This window comes from Equus quagga, chromosome 11 (genome assembly GCF_021613505.1).
Source record: "Equus quagga isolate Etosha38 chromosome 11, UCLA_HA_Equagga_1.0, whole genome shotgun sequence".
Lineage (NCBI taxonomy): Eukaryota > Metazoa > Chordata > Mammalia > Perissodactyla > Equidae > Equus > Equus quagga.
The window spans coordinates 100,990,522-101,007,457 of NC_060277.1; the positions used below are offsets into that span (position 1 = coordinate 100,990,522).

The following is a 16,936-nucleotide window of genomic DNA, read 5'->3' on the forward strand; positions in this document are numbered from 1 at the left end:
TACTTTTCATTTTCTGGATCTCATAGGGTCGACTGATTGATCATGTGAAGAAGAAAGCTACCAATCTCCAAAGAGTCTCTTACCTTGTGTTTGATGAAGCAGATCGAATGTTTGACATGGGATTTGGTATGCTGTGAATACACTTTCTTCTGTCTCTGTCCTCATGATATTAGTTTTTTCCATGTCTTTCTTGAGGTGTTTTTTTCTGCATGAGAGAAGCTAAAAATACTCCTGGATAGGGTTTGACTATAGAAATATAGGTAAGACTTAACTATTTTTAGGAGTTTTCTCAGGAAAAGTGTGTTAGCCTTGATTGGGTAGAGCACATGTGAAAGTGCCTTTGTATATAGGGGAAATATTTTCTCTATGCTGTGTTTTTATTCTTAAGCCTTTGATTATGGAGGGCAAGGTCTATGTTCTTAGGTAGGTGGATGTCATATCATTCAGGTTCCTTTGCTTCCCTGTCCTCCTTGACTTAACCAGCTGTGTGAAAATTCTAAATAACTATTTTTATTGATTGGAACACCACTGGGCCCAGCCCAGCTGGTGGAGGATAGATGTTTCTGAGTTTCATACTGAATGATAGGTCTAGGAGTTTCAAAATTTCCTTAATTCTTATAACCCTCTCATATGAAGATTTTTGCTAAAATGACTTTTTCCAGACATCCCAAACTATAGTACAGAGTTATAATAATTTTACTCTTCTGCTTCTTCCAGAGTACCAGGTGCGCTCCATAGCAAGTCATGTGCGTCCTGACAGACAGAGTACGTATGAATTCAGCAGTTTTATTAAGCCACCTTTGTACTTGGAATAAACACCTATTTATTTTATAAGCACTCATAGTTACGACAGCATAAATGAGATGTATGTACTGGTAAGAACCGTAAAGGGGGAGGTAATGGCAGTTTATCTGAGTTGGACAGGACTTTAGAGATCATCAGATATGATTCATTCATTTATAATTTATAGATGATAAAACCAAGGCTGAGAATTAAAAGACTTGTCCCAATTTATACAGGCTTTTATCAGTGGGTAGAGGCAATGCACAGTGCCGATCTGCTGATTTGAAGTCAAGAGTCTTTTACTGAACTATGCTGACAGCCCCTCTCTTAACTAAAAATGTATAAAAGTAGAATAAGGGTAAATCTTTTTTCTTTAGTGAATCAATTTTTCAATTTAAAGTTCAATTGGATTTATTTAAACAATAATTTTGAATGTCAGTAGGAAACTTAGTGGGTATTTGGAAAGGAAATGATACTTTTTTACTTTACCTTTTAGCTCTCTTATTCAGTGCAACTTTTCGGAAAAAGATTGAAAAACTGGCCAGAGACATCCTGATTGACCCTATTCGTGTGGTGCAGGGAGATATTGGAGAGGTAACCCTAAGCAGGGCTGGATGGGACCCCAACAGGTTATTAGTCATATTGTGGAGACATGGAATTGATGTCTCATTACTGAGAGGAAAAAAATGTTATTGTATATCTAGGGATAAGGCAACATGTTTCAGATTTGTTTTAAAAAACACAAGGGGACAGAGGAAACAATATTGGCAAAATGTTGATAATTATTGAAGCCGGATGATGGCTACATGGGAGTTGATTATGTCCATTTCACTTTTTTTTAATATTTAAAATTTTTCCATATAAAAAGTTAAAAAAGAAAAACTCTTTGGGGAAAAAAAAGGCAAGCTTTGCCTGGAAGACTACTGATCAGTTGGGATGGAACTGACATTTTAAATGATTGTGGGAGAAGGCCTGCACAGCATGGAGTAGGGTGACTTGAAAGGCATGGTGAAATGAGTTAACGTTTTTTTCCTTACCTGTACATATGCCCTAGGTGGAAAATTTCTCTAAATTGTGATTTGGAATTCGTTGCTTGCCATGTTTATTATTAAAGTTCTATGCAGTTAGCATTTTGACATTGCCTGCTTTTCATTTTTGTGTGCCTTCTATGTGCATATATGAATTGTATGAGGAACAGTGAGTAGGAAGGACAGAAAAGGAACTTACTTTATGAGGAATCATCTGATAGGTATAAAGTATTACGAAGTATTGGGGCTTCCAAATTATTTAGGTCTGTGTACACATCTGGGGAGATGGAGAGCCCAGTGATTTGAGAAGGGGAATTGAATTTTGAGCTGCACTTGACTTACTGAAGGAATGCCCAGGGAAAGGAGGGATTGTTCAAGGTTCTTCTAGATGCAGATAGAAAATGTGATATCTGGTCCTTGTTCCGGTGTACTGTGGCACAAATGTCACAGTCATTTGTTTCATTTCATCCTTTTCAGGCAAATGAAGATGTGACACAGATTGTTGAGATTCTCCATTCCGGGCCTAGTAAATGGAACTGGCTTACCCGGCGTCTGGTGGAATTTACCTCTTCAGGGAGTGTTCTCCTGTTTGTTACTAAAAAAGCCAATGCTGAAGAGCTAGCCAATAACCTTAAGCAGGAGGGTCATAATCTTGGGCTGCTCCATGGGGACATGGATCAGAGCGAAAGAAACAAGGTCATTTCAGACTTTAAGAAAAAGGACATCCCAGTCTTGGTGGCCACTGATGTTGCAGGTAGAGTATGAATTTCCCAAATAACCTTAGGTTCCTACATTGTAAGATTGCCTTGTTTTTCTATATAAGTCCTCTGATACTTGAACAGGCTGATCCAAGGCACTCTGCTGGCCTGGTGGGCCATGCCCAGCATAGTGATCACATCTTGGAGCTCCAGGTACCACTTCTCCCTTAATGGTTCTCTTTGAAAAAAAAACAATCTCTGCACTTGGAAGACACTTGAGAGAAAAAAACTGTTGAGGCGTTACATTATAGTCTGTGCCCTTGTTGTGTGTCTGAATATAATAGATATCTTACATTGATTATTTAGTTGGACATACTTCACTCAAGATCAGAAAATTTTTTGAAGTATAATTTTTGGCTTTGTTCTGCCAAGTTTTAATAGTTACCCTTAAAAACTGATATTTTTCTCCCAGAAATGGGATAATTTCTCAGCTTCAAGGCACATTTGATGCTGGTTTTAATTTTTTTATATATTCCTGATGCAAGAGAGAGGCTATGGCATGTTATTGATAGCAGAAGATATATATCCCTTACACTAACTAGATGGCCCAGCATCGTAGAATCTATGATAGTGGTATTTGTTCTAGAAGGGTAACTTACATGCCTGTATTTCAGCTCACCAAACCATGCACTTTGCCTAGGTAAGAGAAATGTGGGTTCTTAGAAAGTTAGCATTTTGCGTTACTTTGGTCTTTTGACTCCTGATGAAGAATAAAGGAATTTATTTTTTATTTCAGCCCGTGGTCTGGACATTCCTTCAATTAAGACTGTCATTAACTATGATGTGGCACGAGACATTGATACCCATACTCATAGGATTGGCCGCACAGGACGAGCGGGTGAGAAGGGCGTGGCCTATACCTTGCTGACCCCCAAGGACAGCAATTTTGCTGGTGACCTTGTCCGGAACTTGGAAGGAGCCAATCAACATGTTTCTAAGGAACTCCTAGATCTGGCAATGCAGGTGAGGGGCTGGGCACACTTCAGATTTCTCGGGTTTGTAAAACTAAGTGAAGGGGGCCAGCCCCATGGCTGAGTGGTTAAGTTTGCGCGCTCTGCCTCGGCGGCCCAGGGTTTCACCAGTTCGAATCCTCAGCTCCCACATGGCTCCGCTCATCAGGCCGTGCTGAGGTGGCAACCCACATGCCACAACTAGAAGGACCCACAACTAAAATACACAACTATGTACCAGGGGACTTTGGGAGAAAAAGGAAAAATAAAATCTTAAAAAAAAAAAAAACAACTAAGTGAAAAAAATTAAACAAGCCTGAGGCAGATAACATAGAAACATGACAAGAAAGGGGAGGAGTGGCAGCACTTATGAGGTACAGATTGTATTATAGGACATTAAAATTCATCTAATCTATTTTCTCATCCTCTCCTTTCAGCAACATCTGTGTTGAAAAACTATTTCTTTCTTTGTGCTAAAATCTGTCCTTCTGAAATTTCTATCTATTTGTCCCTTAGCACACTTGTGAGTAAATTTAATCTCAGAGTTGGCCACTATTCTCCTTACTGCCCTTCCCCAAAACAGTCTTCTCTTTTAGGGGCTCAAAATGCATGAAGTCTTAAAAACGATGTATTTAACTATTCGTCATAGACTTAGATCTCAGACCTTTGACACAGTGATTACCAATCCAAAACTGATGAGTGAGGCATCCTACCAAATTTGATCTTAAGTTGTCTTACTACATGCAGTCCCCAAATTATAAATGGGTTTAGGATACACATTCTGATAGTAGAGACTTACGTGTTTTTCAAATTCATAGGCCAGCCCACAAAACTGTTTTAATGCAGTTGTAGTGTGGTACTGCCCATCCTTCGGATCCTGGGAGTAAAGGACCTGCATTGCAGGAGAGAGAATAATGGTTCTTCCTTTTCCTGGGTAGGAGAGCCAATCTTAAACTCAGTTTTTGAACAAGATACATTTTGTCTTTGGCATTTTTTATGTCTCTTTTTGTGCCTCAGTTTCCTATTCTCTCAGACTGTGATGAGCTTCCCTGATCAGCACCTTTCTCAAGCCTGTCCTACTCTCAAATACCTTACTTTGTTAGTGTGTGATTGCCAGATAAAGCTCTAGTCTCCCCCAGAGACATCTGCATTCTGAAGAGAATGTGAATAAATGTGATGAGTAGTATTGTAGCAGTGATGAAGTTCAGTGGAAACTTTTAGGCTTTATGGGTAAGTAGAATTTTCAGTTCCATGCCTGTCAGTCCTGGACATCTACCCCAGAGTCAGTTAAACCTCACTTCACACAGCCTTGTTCCTTCACTTCTGAATCCACCAATTCTTTAAAAGCTCCAAATTTTTATGTCCAGTGGTGTGTATAGATTGAGAAAATAGAAGATAAATTCATTTTCCTCAAGGAAGTTAGAAGTGGCCAGAGTAACTGCTCTACGTTTGAAGCTTATTTAATCACTTTCCTCTCTGGAAGCCCTGAAGGAAGGAGCGTAAAGGAAGCCTTCCATAAGGATCTAAGCCTCCTGACAAATTTGGTGGATTAAACTACTAAAAAGAAGCTCATCTGTGGTTCTTGTGAACAGCTCTTCCCTTGCCATAAATACGTTGGCTAAAGATGAAGCAAAAGGTTCTTTCCTCCCACGTAGTGTCTTTTTTGATCTTATACTCTTCCTCTGGCGGCCTCTTCCTCCCTTGGCTTAACCTTGACTTGTGTTCAATGCAGAATGCCTGGTTTCGGAAATCCCGTTTCAAAGGAGGGAAAGGCAAAAAGCTGAACATTGGCGGAGGAGGCCTAGGCTACAGGGAGCGGCCTGGCCTAGGCTCTGAGAACACAGTGAGTCCAGACTACGGTAGTGCCCTTAGGGCTGGTCTTGAGTCCTGTATGACTTTAGGATTATTCTTGTCTACCTGAGAAAGGCTCAGTGAGTTCAGAACCCTGTCTAGAAGGGAACTTGTGTTTAATCTGATTTGAGTCAATACAATGGCTGGTTCTTAATGTTACCATTTTCTGTTGAAGAAGCACCTATGTGTACTTGGCTGACTAGGCATGCTCAGGAAGTCAGTCTAGATTAGCAATAGTTCTCAAGTGGTGGTCCCTTGACCAGCAGCAAATGTAAACTCATGCTCCACCCAGACCTAGTGAATGAGAAACTGGAGGTGGGGGCCCAGCAGTGTGTTTTTACAAGCCCTCCATCACTGGCGTAGAGCCTGCTGCCGGGAAGACATTGCCATAGGGTCGCTCTGTAAACTGTAGCTATGTCTTGTAACTAAACTCAGGAATGATTCCTAGAATCTGGGAAATTGCATCAGAGAAAGACAAGAGCTAGCTTTTCTCACAGACAAGGTAACAAAAGCTCCCCCTGACTGGCTTTCTTAACTGCCCGTTTGTCACTTTGCTTCCTAAGCCAAGGAAGAAAGCTGCCAGCCTACATTTCTGGAGCATTTTAGTTAACTTGATGTCTTTGATAAATAAATAATCTGTTCCCACATGACAGTAATGATGATGATGGTGGTGATGCAGATGATGCAGATAGCTATCGCTAACATTGGCACTTAATGGGTGGCAGGGCTGTTCCAAGCCATCTTGCAATATTCCAAGCAGTTTTCACTTAGTCTTCACAACCACTCAGTGAGAGTAAGTAACAGATAATAAAACTGAGGCACCCAAGGTTATATGCTGGTAAGTGTTGAAGCTGAGGTTCAGACTCTTAAGGGTCTGGATTCAGAGCCTGAAGAGTCATGCGTGTGCTCTACTGCCTTGTGGCCTTTTCATCTTTAACATAATTTTTATGTTTATGTGCATAAATAATAACACATGATTAGCTTTGGGCATAATCTGACCTCATTGCTGATTTTTAGGGTTAATTCCTAGAAATAGGATTACTGGGTTGAAAGGCATAAGCACTTTTAAATGATTCAACATTACTGCACCTTTTATCACAAAACATAAGTAACTTTCTAAAAATATCCCATTGCCATTGTAGCTCCCATGTCATTTTTCAGTATATTAACGCCCAGTCTGTGGCAGTGGGCTTTCTTACCTATTCTTCCATCCTAATGGATGTTTATTTTTTAGGACCGAGGAAATAACAACAATGTAATGAGCAATTACGAAGCCTACAAGCCCTCCACAGGAGCCATGGGAGATCGGCTGACGGCAATGAAAGCAGCTTTCCAGGTCTGAAATTAAGCATTTAGCTAAAAGCTTTCAACAGTAACTCCTGGGCAGTGATGAGGGGCCTGGTCTTCCTGAAATGGTAGCTGGGCTTGTGGGCTCAATGCTGGATTTAGGGTCTTTTCACTGCTTTCCATTTTGAGTATAAATTTAACTGTAGCTTACCTAGAAATGCAGGTGTAGAGGATAGAGAAACCCCTCTTTGCTGGTTATCTACTTCAGTCACACCCAGAGCCCAGGACCATTGTACTGCAGCAGGATTTGTACTGCAGCAGGATTTGTAGTGCAGCAGGATTGGTGTTCCCTCCCTGCCTCGACAGCCTACAGTGTTGCCCACCTCCAAGGCTACTGTAATCTGGTTGAGAGCAACTGCCCTTTTTTGGCTAAGTCAGGTTTGTAATAGTATCTTTTGTGAACTCTGAACCTATCTTTCCTCCGCATCTACCCCTCCAGTGAGCTACCTGGTATCCAGTTAACTAGATGGGCCTTAATTTACACATTTTATCTGTCTCCAGACTGAGGTTTCAGTTAAGTCCCAAGATTTAAGTCTTTTTCATTAATAGAAGAACACAGAAACCATAGGATTGTGGGGCCATCAGGAGGCTAAAGTCAAAGTGCCAAGATAGCATAGAGTTTCTGTATACTTTATCATTGCCAAGGTTATATATTCAAGTTTCTTGAACTTAACTATCTTACCTACTCCTATTGTCTCTTTCTCTTTTAGTCACAGTACAAGAGTCACTTTGTTGCTGCTAGCTTAAGCAACCAGAAGGCTGGAAGCTCTGCTGCTGGGGCAAGTGGATGGACTAGTGCAGGGAGCTTGAATTCTGTTCCAACAAATTCAGCCCAACAGGGCCATAACAGTCCTGACAGCCCCATTGTCAGTGCCGCCAAGGGCATCCCAGGCTTTGGCAATACTGGGAACCTCAGCAGTGCCCCAGTGACCTACCCTTCTACCGGAGTCCAGGGAGTCAACAACACAGCTTCAGGGAATAACAGCCGAGAAGGGACTGGGGGTGGCAATGGGAAAAGAGAGAGATATACTGAGAACCGGGGTGGCAGCCGTCACAGTCATGGAGAGAGCGGCAATCGGCATGGCGATAGCCCACGTCATGGAGATGGTGGTCGCCATGGAGATGGATACCGCTACCCAGAAAGCAGCAGCCGTCACGCTGATGGCCATCGTCATGGGGAAAACAGGCACGGAGGAGGTGGAGGCCGACATGGGGAGAGCCGAGCTGCAAATGATGGTCGGAATGGTGAGAGCAGGAAAGAAGGTTGTAACCGTGAGAGCAAGATGGACCCCAAAGTGGACAGCAGCAAGATGGACAAGATGGACAGCAAGACAGATAAGACAGCTGATGGTTTCGCTGTCCCTGAGCCACCCAAGCGCAAGAAAAGTCGGTGGGACAGTTAGAGGGTACGTGCTGAAGTGTGAAGTTGATTGTCTTTAATTTTATTTTTAGAAAGATTTTTGGTAACTAGGTGTCTCAGGGCTGGGTTGGGGCCCAAGGTGGAAGGACCCCCTGCCCTTAGTGGATGGCTGGAGCTTTGGAGACATTACCCCTTCTTCTGGATCATTTTTCAGATGTTTTCTTGGGAAGCTGCTCTGGTTCTTGGGAGTGGTGAGAGCTGGGAAGCTTCTCTTGTTTGGCTCTGGGTGAGTTGTCATGAGGTCAGTTGAGGATACCTTGGAAGAAAGGGCCTTGTAGGGCACAGAACTCACTCTAGGTTTCTATTATATGTAGTGTGTATTTTTTACTAAAATGTCATCTTATAAACATCTACAAATAAAATTTTTCTTAGCTTGTGGCCAGGCAGTCCCCTTTTTAGGAGCTGGCTTCTGCAAACCCAGTCCATTGAGGTGTTAGGTATGTTTGGGAAGCACTTTGGTGCTTCCAAACATTTGCAGAGAAGGGAGGTGTCTGATTCTAAGTGGGAGCTGATGCCCAGGTTCCCCAGCCAGGTTTGTATCCAAGCCCTGAGATAGGAAGCAGCAGCCTGCCAGAGCCAGAGCTGCTACGATTGAAGGGGAAAAGATGATCCTGGAAACAGGATGGTTCCAGGTCTGAAGTGTTGCTAAATTTAAAATTATAAAACAAAAACCCAGCAACAGCTTTTAAAGTGTCTTCTATTTCATTGTGTTTTTTTAACTTGCTACAATGGTAGAAAAAATCTTTTGCTGAAATGATTTTGATGATTTTTGTTCTATCTTGTTTATAAAAGGAAAAGAAATATACATACTTCGAATTTTGTGACTTTGTGAAGGTTTCTTTAAGATGTGCATTCCTTTCTGCTTGCTCTAGTAAATGTTTTACTACTGGGACCTGTGGATTGTTTGTTATTTCTACTTCACAATGAGTCAGTACATGTTAAATATGATTTAGAACACTGCAGCACATGGGCGACACCCCAATGTTTTTTGAGTACCACTTATGGGAACTGTCGGAAAAGACATCTATCATCGTGGTTTTATTCACGACAGTGGAAGAGAATGGTGGAAGACTTGAGAGTTCCACTTGTCCAGGAATAGACTCTAAAAAATGCCACCCCAACACTGAATTTCCCCTTAGGACTTTTCATCCAGTACCCCACATTCTTCACAGAAGGGTTGTGGGTCTGTTACAGCACCAACAGGACGCAAGAGACCTCTCCTTTAAGCCAGGAGGATGTGCTCACCACTCAGGATCAACATGAGAGTTCTAGGCACCCCACCTCACTGTCTTTTCAGACAACTGTGATGCAAGGAAATGTAGGGCTGATACCACGGAGGCCGGAGTAAGCGGCACTGAATCACTCCTCCTCGTCCTTACACTGTCTTCTCAGAGGCCCTGGTGGTTCTGCTCACTTGCGCCTGTGTTTTTGCTTCTGCTCTTTCCGTTGCTGTGCTCTTTGGTCCTTCTTCATCCTTGAATCCACCACTTTGAAATGACCTCTGACTCCAGCTGGCCGGCGCACTTTTCGGCCCACACCTTTTTTGGCTATAACATAGGTGACTTGGCGTTTCTCCTTGCCAAGCCCAGCCTTCTTGTAGAGACTGTAAATAGAAGAAACAGGTTAGAGGCTTTCTGCCACTCTTCAACCCCACATACTTTTGTGGGTGACCTCCCTCCCTTACCTTCGAAGCTGTGCCACTTTCTCTCGTTCCGAGATGTCCACCGTGTTCACCACAGCTTCTGCCTTCTTCTTGGTTTGCTCCAGCTTCTTCAGCATCTGTTTGGGAACCTCAGTCAGGCTGACCCCTTCCCCACCCTCGCGCCACTGATCCCTAATCTCAGGCAGCCCCACTTCTTACCCTCCGTTTCTTTCTGGCCTTGGCCTCAGCCACTTTCTTGATGGGACGTGCATTGATTTCCCGCCAGCGTTTCCGGTAACGCTCCACCTCCTTCTTGTCAATAGGCAATTGCCGTATCCTGTGCTGCTTTTCCTCCTGCACAAACCACTCTGGAAGCTCCCCCTCATCCTCATTAAACGCATACCTAGGTGGAGAGGACATCAGCCCCAATGACTATTCCAGGCTTTCTAAAGAAGAAATCACTGACTACCCACCCACCCTGGAACACTTCTCATGATTTTCTGGCCCCCTTACCGATTAAAGGAGTTATCTATGAGGTCTCTCTTGGCTTTTTTGGAAGAGGCAATAATAGCACCTAAAGCAAGGCCTTCAGGGTCCAGTATCCGATGTTTCACTAGAGAGAGAAGGAGAAAAGTCAAAGCTCAATTCCCAACACTGAAACTTCCATTGTTTCTTCCCATTCCACTAGGTACAGAGCTCTCACCTGGGTCCTCTATAGGCACTATCTCAAACCCATCATCATCTTGTGACTCAGGCCTATGGCTTCGCTTCTTACTGCGGTGTGGTTCCCAACTGTGGAAGAGGGGAGGACTGTGCATGGGTTTCTCCATTCCCCACACCACTCAGACCCATGCCCGCCTCACCACAACCCTGGTTCCTATTTAAAACTGCTTGGGGAACTTCCAGAAATCCTCTCACCCAGGCTATCTTGCAGACCACTTAGATCAGAATCATGAGTAGTTTTAAAGCTCTCCGTCTACAGCCAAGGTTGAAAACGCCCAACTTAGAAAGAAATGGTTAGAACTATTGCTTCCTTTTCATCCCTTCTCCCATCAGATGCAACCACTCACCTCTCTTCATCCTCACTGCTACTGCTGTCACTGTCTGAGCTGCCATCTCTTTTTTCTTCTCCAGGGCCAGTGGCAGCCTCTGTCCCTGAAGGAGCCTCTGCCCCCTTAGGAGCCTCATCCCGGCACTGGGGAGGTTTTCTCTCAGTCTTCAAACTGGAAGGTGATGGTGGCTGTCCCTTCCGGCGGCTCTCGTACAACAGCTGGGCTTGACTGATCTCTAGGGCCTCATCAGCATCATCCTCAATTCCACTGAAGCCATCCTGTGACAGGGGGAGTCTTCAGCCACCCTTCTCCCAGGGAATGCCACTTCCCTGTCTGTCTGGGCCTCCAGCCTCTTACCTTTGAGAACCACAGGTTGGCCTGTTCTTCCTGCAGGACTGCCTTTTCCTCCAGTGGCACCAGCAGTGGATTCTCTTCTTCCTCCTCTTCTTTTTCATCATCTTCTACTTTAGCAAATTGTACACTGTAAACCCAAGGAACATGGTTGGAAGGTCAGTGCCGTGGAGGACTTGCTCTCCCTACTCCCTCTGGCAATACCTGCCACCTTCTCTGCTTCAGAACTCGAGCTGAGAGTGTCAGCATTCCCTCCTGCACACACCCCCCTTACCGCTTTTGGTCCTTTAGCCTCTGAGGTCTTCCAACTCCTGCTAGCTCCTCTGGATCCAGGTCACTATCCAGAGAGGCACTGTCATCCTCAACATCTGATACATAGATGTCATCTCCTGGCAGATCTGTCAGAAACGTGTCTGCAGCGCTCATATCCCCTGCTGTTACCTTCTCTAACAACTGAGATTTGACAGAGAAACAAGTCAGAGGTACTTAAAGAAACATAGGCTTTTTGTTCTTTGTCTATTAACTTAGTTTATCCTCAGCAACTAGGAAATACACTGTGACAAATACGTTCTCTCTTTTTACAGGCAGGGAAGTAATGGGTCTAAGTATTTAAAACATCCCATTCTAGGCTGGGTCACTGATCTATCCCATTCAGCTGTCTCGTCTTCAGTGGGAGCAGAAATAGGTTTACAGGAAAGGATCCTACGGCCTATAAAATGTCATAACTTAAAATGTTTTTAAAAAAACGTTGGGGGGCCGGCCGGTGGCACAGCGGTGAAGCACGCACATTCCGCTTTGGTGGCCTGGGGTTCGCTGGTTCAGATCCTGGGTGTGGACGTGTCACTGCTTGGCATGCCATGCTGTGGTAAGGCATCCCACATATAAAGTGGAGGAAGATGGGCATGGATGTTAGCTCAGGGCCAGTCTTCCTCAGCAAAAAGAGGCAGATTGGCAGCAGTTAGCTCAGGGCTAATCTTCCTCAAGAAAAAAAAAAAGTTGGTGTTTCTTAAAAAATTAGAAGACACCTCATCAGCTTCTGAGAATACAAGCTACAAATTTGTTTCCACTGAATAAAGGCGCCCAGGCGACATACACCTAACAGGGAGAATAGTTTCACTTATAAACCAATCATGAGCCTCAAAAATCTTATTTTCCTCATGGCAAAGATAGCTACTATTTCTTGAGTGTTTATCACATACCAGGGATTACACCTAACCATTTTTTTTTCCCTCCCAAAAACCCTTGTAGGTAGGTTCTATTATTCTTTTATACAGACAAGGAAACAGACAAGGAATGGATAAGTGGTAGTCTGCTCCAGGACTACCCTGCTCCACTGCCTCTCCTGTACAAGATGACCTGGTTTTCCATTCCCACACAAGAGCAACAAGAGCTCATTTTGTTTGTGACGCTCCTTTTATCAGGAAAAGCAAGTTCTTCAGTATTTTGGCAGAAAGCACCATCCAGTAGGCTAGTGTAGCAAAGTGCTAACTTGACTGCAGTGAGCAGAAGAATGCTGTTCCCCTCTCAGGGAAACCCTCCATCACTCATGCTAGTGACCCAGGTACCCTGGCTGTGTCTTCTATAACCTAAGCTTCTTGCAAAGAGTACCTCTTGAATATAATCTAGTTCTACAAGAGTAAGTCTATGTTTAGTCATAAATCTTCCGAGTTACATCATCACAGGCATATGTTCCTTCCAGGCCTTTGAGACACGAGGCTCTTGTTTTTTCCTCAACAGTCTCCCCTCATCAAGTCATTTTACAGGTGAGGACAACCATGAGCCAAGATCATTCAGCACACTTACAAAAAAAAAGACATCGAGTGCCCCACCCACCCCCGCCAAATACCCATACAGATCCTCCTATCTCCCCTGCCCCAGTCCCGCGTCACCTGGTGACCCCGAATGGTGCGTAGGGAGAACATGCCAGTCTCCCCCTCATCTGCGATGGAAACCCCAGGCAGATCCATCTTCAGCTCCACACGTTCCCGTTGCTTTCTCTGCTCACGCAGCAGCTTCTTCTTCTTCCTGAGGGAATGAGTTGAGGGATTAAACCTACCCACCTCTGAAGATTCCCTATCCATGCCTTCATTCTCTTCCCCCATCTTCGCACACTGAGGAACTCTGCAGTGGGGTTCCCCAAGCTCCTCCCCTGCTCCCCTCACCTCTTTAATTCTGCCACCTCCTGGGCCTTCATCTCTGCCAGGGTTCGGTTCAGTTGTTCCTCCTCCTCCTCCTCCTTAGAGGGCTGCCTCACGGTCCTGGCTGTTGACTCCTCTTCATTACCTTCTTCCTCTTCCTCTCCTGAGCTGAGGCTGACAAAACAGTCCAAGGAATCTGGTTATTTCCCCAGATGCTTCCCCTCAACACCTAGCCAACACCTACCTTGGTTTAGTTCTCTTCTCACCTGATGTCCAGTGCCTTTGCTTGCTCTTTCAGCTTCTTGGCCACATATCGCCGAAGCTTCGTTCTCCAGTTCAGTAGGGACCTGACCCAGAAATACCATTACTGACCTTACAGCCTCTCTTTGTCCCTGCCCCTTCCTCTGTTTTAGGTCCACACTCCAAATTTCACTCTTGAGCCACATAAATCCTAGGGCTCAGGCCTCCACCCCAAACCTCTAACACAGCGGCATCCTGTTCCCAGAGATCCAACATTATGGCCTTGAAAGGCCTTTCCCTGCCTTTAGGGCTCTTAGCACCTACACTCGCTCCCACCACATACCTAAGCTCCTTGCGCCCCAGCACTTTGATGTCCTGACAGCACACCCGTATGTCCTCAGTGGTAGCTGGATGCCGTGCCAACTCTTCATCATCTAGCGAGATCTGTTTGGGAGCAGAGAAAGGAGTCAGGAGAGATTCTCAGGCCATGTTTCTGGGACTCTTACACCCCTCAAGTTTGAGGACTTACCTCACTGGCTTTGGAGAGGAAGTCAACAGGGTTAGCAGCTCGGAGGAAGTCAGTGACTGAGGTACGGTGATAGAGAGTGAGGTCGCCCTCGGCATAGCCCTCAGCCTTAGGGAGGATGATAAAGAAGGTTGAGCAGTCCCTTCTGGGGTGTCTATACAACCCACCAGGCCCAGCCTCCCCATAGTTCTAGGACCTGAGGGTGGCCCCATTCTCCAAACACACCTTTGGCTTCTTCTTAGTAACCAGCTCAGTAACAGTCTTTGTCTGAACTTCAACCTCCTTAAAGGCAAATTTGGGGTCAAAGAATTTACTGTCAACCTTGTCAGGAGCCAGGAATCCTAAGATGATAGAACATATGAGAAAGTGTGCTTTGATAACTCAGAGATGAAGTAAAGAGAAAGAAGTGATGCCCACCTTGGCAGACTACAAAGATCTCTGCAGATTCATGGCGGGAGGCTTGGGGCTTGGTGGCCTGGACACGGCGGAACAGCTGCTGGAAGATCCACAGTAGGGGCTGATAGTCACGGGAACGGAAAACCTTTGTGATGAAGCAGCCACCACGGGCCAGGAAATCACAAGCCAAACGCAGAGCCATCAATGTCAAATGGGCTATGGGAGAGAGAGAGTTAGCTGAGGACCTCTGCAGCCTGAGAAGGCATGCCCACGTCCACCTCCACCTCCACCTTTTTCCACTCCCCTCACTCCCAGCACCTTGCGAGTAAGCATCATGGACCCAGCTAGCCCCAACGTTGGGGGCCCCATCATTGAGCACAACATCAACTTTCCAGGTCTTCAGCTCCTTCCTCAGGGCCTACAAAGAAAAAGGATAATGGCAAGAGAAACGCAGGAATGGCTATGAATGGAGTCCTTGGTACAGCCATGTGTCCACTCAGTCATTTGCTGAGTGCCCACCAGGGGCCAAATCCTGTGCCAAGCACAAAGGATACAATGATTAAAAACAACATGTCTCTGTCTTCACAGAACTTACAGCCTACTAGTGAGCCCACTAGAAAGGACTTCACTGAAATCTCTGCACTTCTTCCAATTCCAAACACTTCATTCCTGACTAAATAAAGGCTGGAGTGGAGAGGCTGGCGCCGTGGCTGAGTGGTTAAGTTCGCGCGCTCCGCTTCAGCAACCCAGGGTTTTGCCACTTTGAATCCTGGGTGCGGACATGGCAGGGCTCATCACGCCATGCTGAGGTGGCATCCCACACGCCACAACTAAAGGACCCACAACTAAAAATACACAACTATGTACCAGGGAGCTTTGGGACAAAAAGGAAAAATAAAATCTTAAAAAAAAAATTTAAAAAAGGCTGCCAGCGGACACTAGGCCTATCCCGGCCTTGTTAGAGGTCTTTTGTAGGCAATGCTCAAAGTATGGTAAAGAGAAAATCTTGCCTTCAGGGGATGTGGGGTGGGAAGAGGGATGGCTAGGCATGTTTACATAAGGGACAGGGAGAGATTCCTATTACCTGCCGACAGCGTTCTGTTGTGATGTCCTCCTGGAGTGTCACCACATTCGGAAGAGGCTTGATTGGAACCAGGTCCACTCCTGGAAGAAATCAGGTCAGAGTATTTGAAAAGGCTGCTTCAAGCAGGGAGGAACGAAACGTAGAACAGTCAGTAGCTCACACTCCCACCACCTAAAACACCCAGGAGAGCCTCCTGTCACTCACCCACAATAAGGCTGGATACTGGCATAAACTTGGCAGCCACCTGCAGCCTATAAAAGAGAAATAACGATTGAAATACCCAGGACCGTCCCTTCCCCTCCCTTGGCAATGAAATCTCTCACCCCCAGTGTTAGGGGCCCATGACAAATGCACTGGCCATAGAATGTCACACGTACACGTTCCAAACCTTTCCTCTGCAGTCTATGTTCTGAAGAATAGAAAAATTTAAGGTTGGTATTACCACCCCTCCAACCTCTCCCCCAACTCAGACATTCAAGGCCGGAACCCAGAAAGCTGCCATCAATAGCGACAGGTGCCAGGTGTTACGTACCATCCCCCTGGCGCAGCACACAGGTCCAGCAAGGCTCGAGCTTTCTGCAGGAACTGAAAGCGGCGATTCAGCTGGATCAGCTTGAAAGCAGAGCGGGAACGGTAACCTGGGAGCCGCGACAAAATAATAAAGTCCGCGGAGCGCTCTGCCTACGGGATTTCTGCAGCCTCGCAACCCAACCCACCAACCCTTATGCCGAAGAGAAACTCAATACTCAGAAAGAGCGGTGGACCGGCCAGGACCGCTCGCTCGCTCGCTCGCAGACAGCGCGAACCGTGACTCACCGGTCTCCTTTGCCAAGTGATAGAATTTGTCCCGCCGACTCTTCCCGACTTTACCCTTCTTGCCCATGGTGGAACCGGGGAGTGCCACTCAATCTGGGGAGAAAGCAGGAATTGGAACGCCTCTTCCTGGAGCACTAGACTCTGCTTTCCGTTCCCCACCTGCCTTAGCAACCACACTCTGCGCCTTATCCCACACCACTCCACCACACACCACTCCACCACACACCACTCACCCCGACCCAGCGCGGTTTTCTCCCCTAGTTGGAGCGGCACATGTAACAGCAAACGTACTTCCGCTTCCGCTTGCGTCGCTTGCGTCCCATACTCCAAATTTTCCGCCATTTTGAGTGTGGCCACACAAGTTCCTGTATAAATCCTTTGTTCCCACATCTTAAAAGCTGGAAACTGGGAAAAGGAGAGAAGACTACTTGGACTAAAACTGAGTTTCTAGAGAGTAACACTTAGGGGTTCTGTGCCCTTTTCATCATCTCCCAAAGCGCCTGGCCTCGCGGACCCCCTCCCATCATGTCCCATATTATCTGTTGTCGTCTCTC

General features: G+C 45.5%; 2 protein-coding genes across 5 annotated transcripts in view; one reads left to right on the forward strand and one right to left on the reverse strand.

The window, feature by feature from the left end:
- DDX42 (DEAD-box helicase 42) overlaps positions 1 to 9,029 on the forward strand; it is a 37,445-nt gene extending 28,416 nt beyond the window's left edge. For all 3 annotated transcript variants that reach the window (XM_046674739.1, XM_046674738.1, XM_046674740.1), the window contains 8 exons: positions 27 to 126; positions 718 to 765; positions 1,280 to 1,377; positions 2,289 to 2,565; positions 3,306 to 3,532; positions 5,252 to 5,362; positions 6,605 to 6,706; positions 7,428 to 9,029. In XM_046674739.1, coding sequence (XP_046530695.1) covers positions 27 to 126; positions 718 to 765; positions 1,280 to 1,377; positions 2,289 to 2,565; positions 3,306 to 3,532; positions 5,252 to 5,362; positions 6,605 to 6,706; positions 7,428 to 8,120 — 1,656 coding nt within the window. In that variant the 3' untranslated portion in view covers positions 8,121 to 9,029. The remainder of the gene's footprint in view (positions 1 to 26; positions 127 to 717; positions 766 to 1,279; positions 1,378 to 2,288; positions 2,566 to 3,305; positions 3,533 to 5,251; positions 5,363 to 6,604; positions 6,707 to 7,427) is intronic.
- A 127-nt stretch (positions 9,030 to 9,156) lies between these two features.
- Positions 9,157 to 16,806, reverse strand: FTSJ3 (FtsJ RNA 2'-O-methyltransferase 3). 2 transcript variants are annotated; one of them, XM_046674742.1, is made up of 21 exons: positions 16,616 to 16,806; positions 16,383 to 16,475; positions 16,099 to 16,204; positions 15,771 to 15,817; positions 15,567 to 15,646; positions 14,801 to 14,900; positions 14,504 to 14,698; positions 14,312 to 14,427; positions 14,090 to 14,194; positions 13,904 to 14,004; positions 13,587 to 13,667; positions 13,345 to 13,494; positions 13,072 to 13,207; positions 11,457 to 11,635; positions 11,189 to 11,312; positions 10,850 to 11,109; positions 10,483 to 10,571; positions 10,293 to 10,392; positions 9,999 to 10,182; positions 9,822 to 9,916; positions 9,157 to 9,740 (listed from the first exon to the last, which is right to left on the reverse strand). In XM_046674742.1, exons 2-21 carry the CDS (start codon positions 16,447 to 16,449, stop codon positions 9,548 to 9,550), a joined length of 2,508 nt encoding a protein of 835 aa, XP_046530698.1. In that variant the 5' UTR covers positions 16,450 to 16,475; positions 16,616 to 16,806; the 3' UTR covers positions 9,157 to 9,547. The 2 variants fall into 2 exon arrangements, with proteins under 2 accessions (XP_046530698.1, XP_046530697.1); XM_046674741.1 differs by lacking the exon at positions 16,616 to 16,806 and having other exon boundaries at positions 16,383 to 16,574.
- Positions 16,807 to 16,936: the final 130 nt, after the last annotated feature.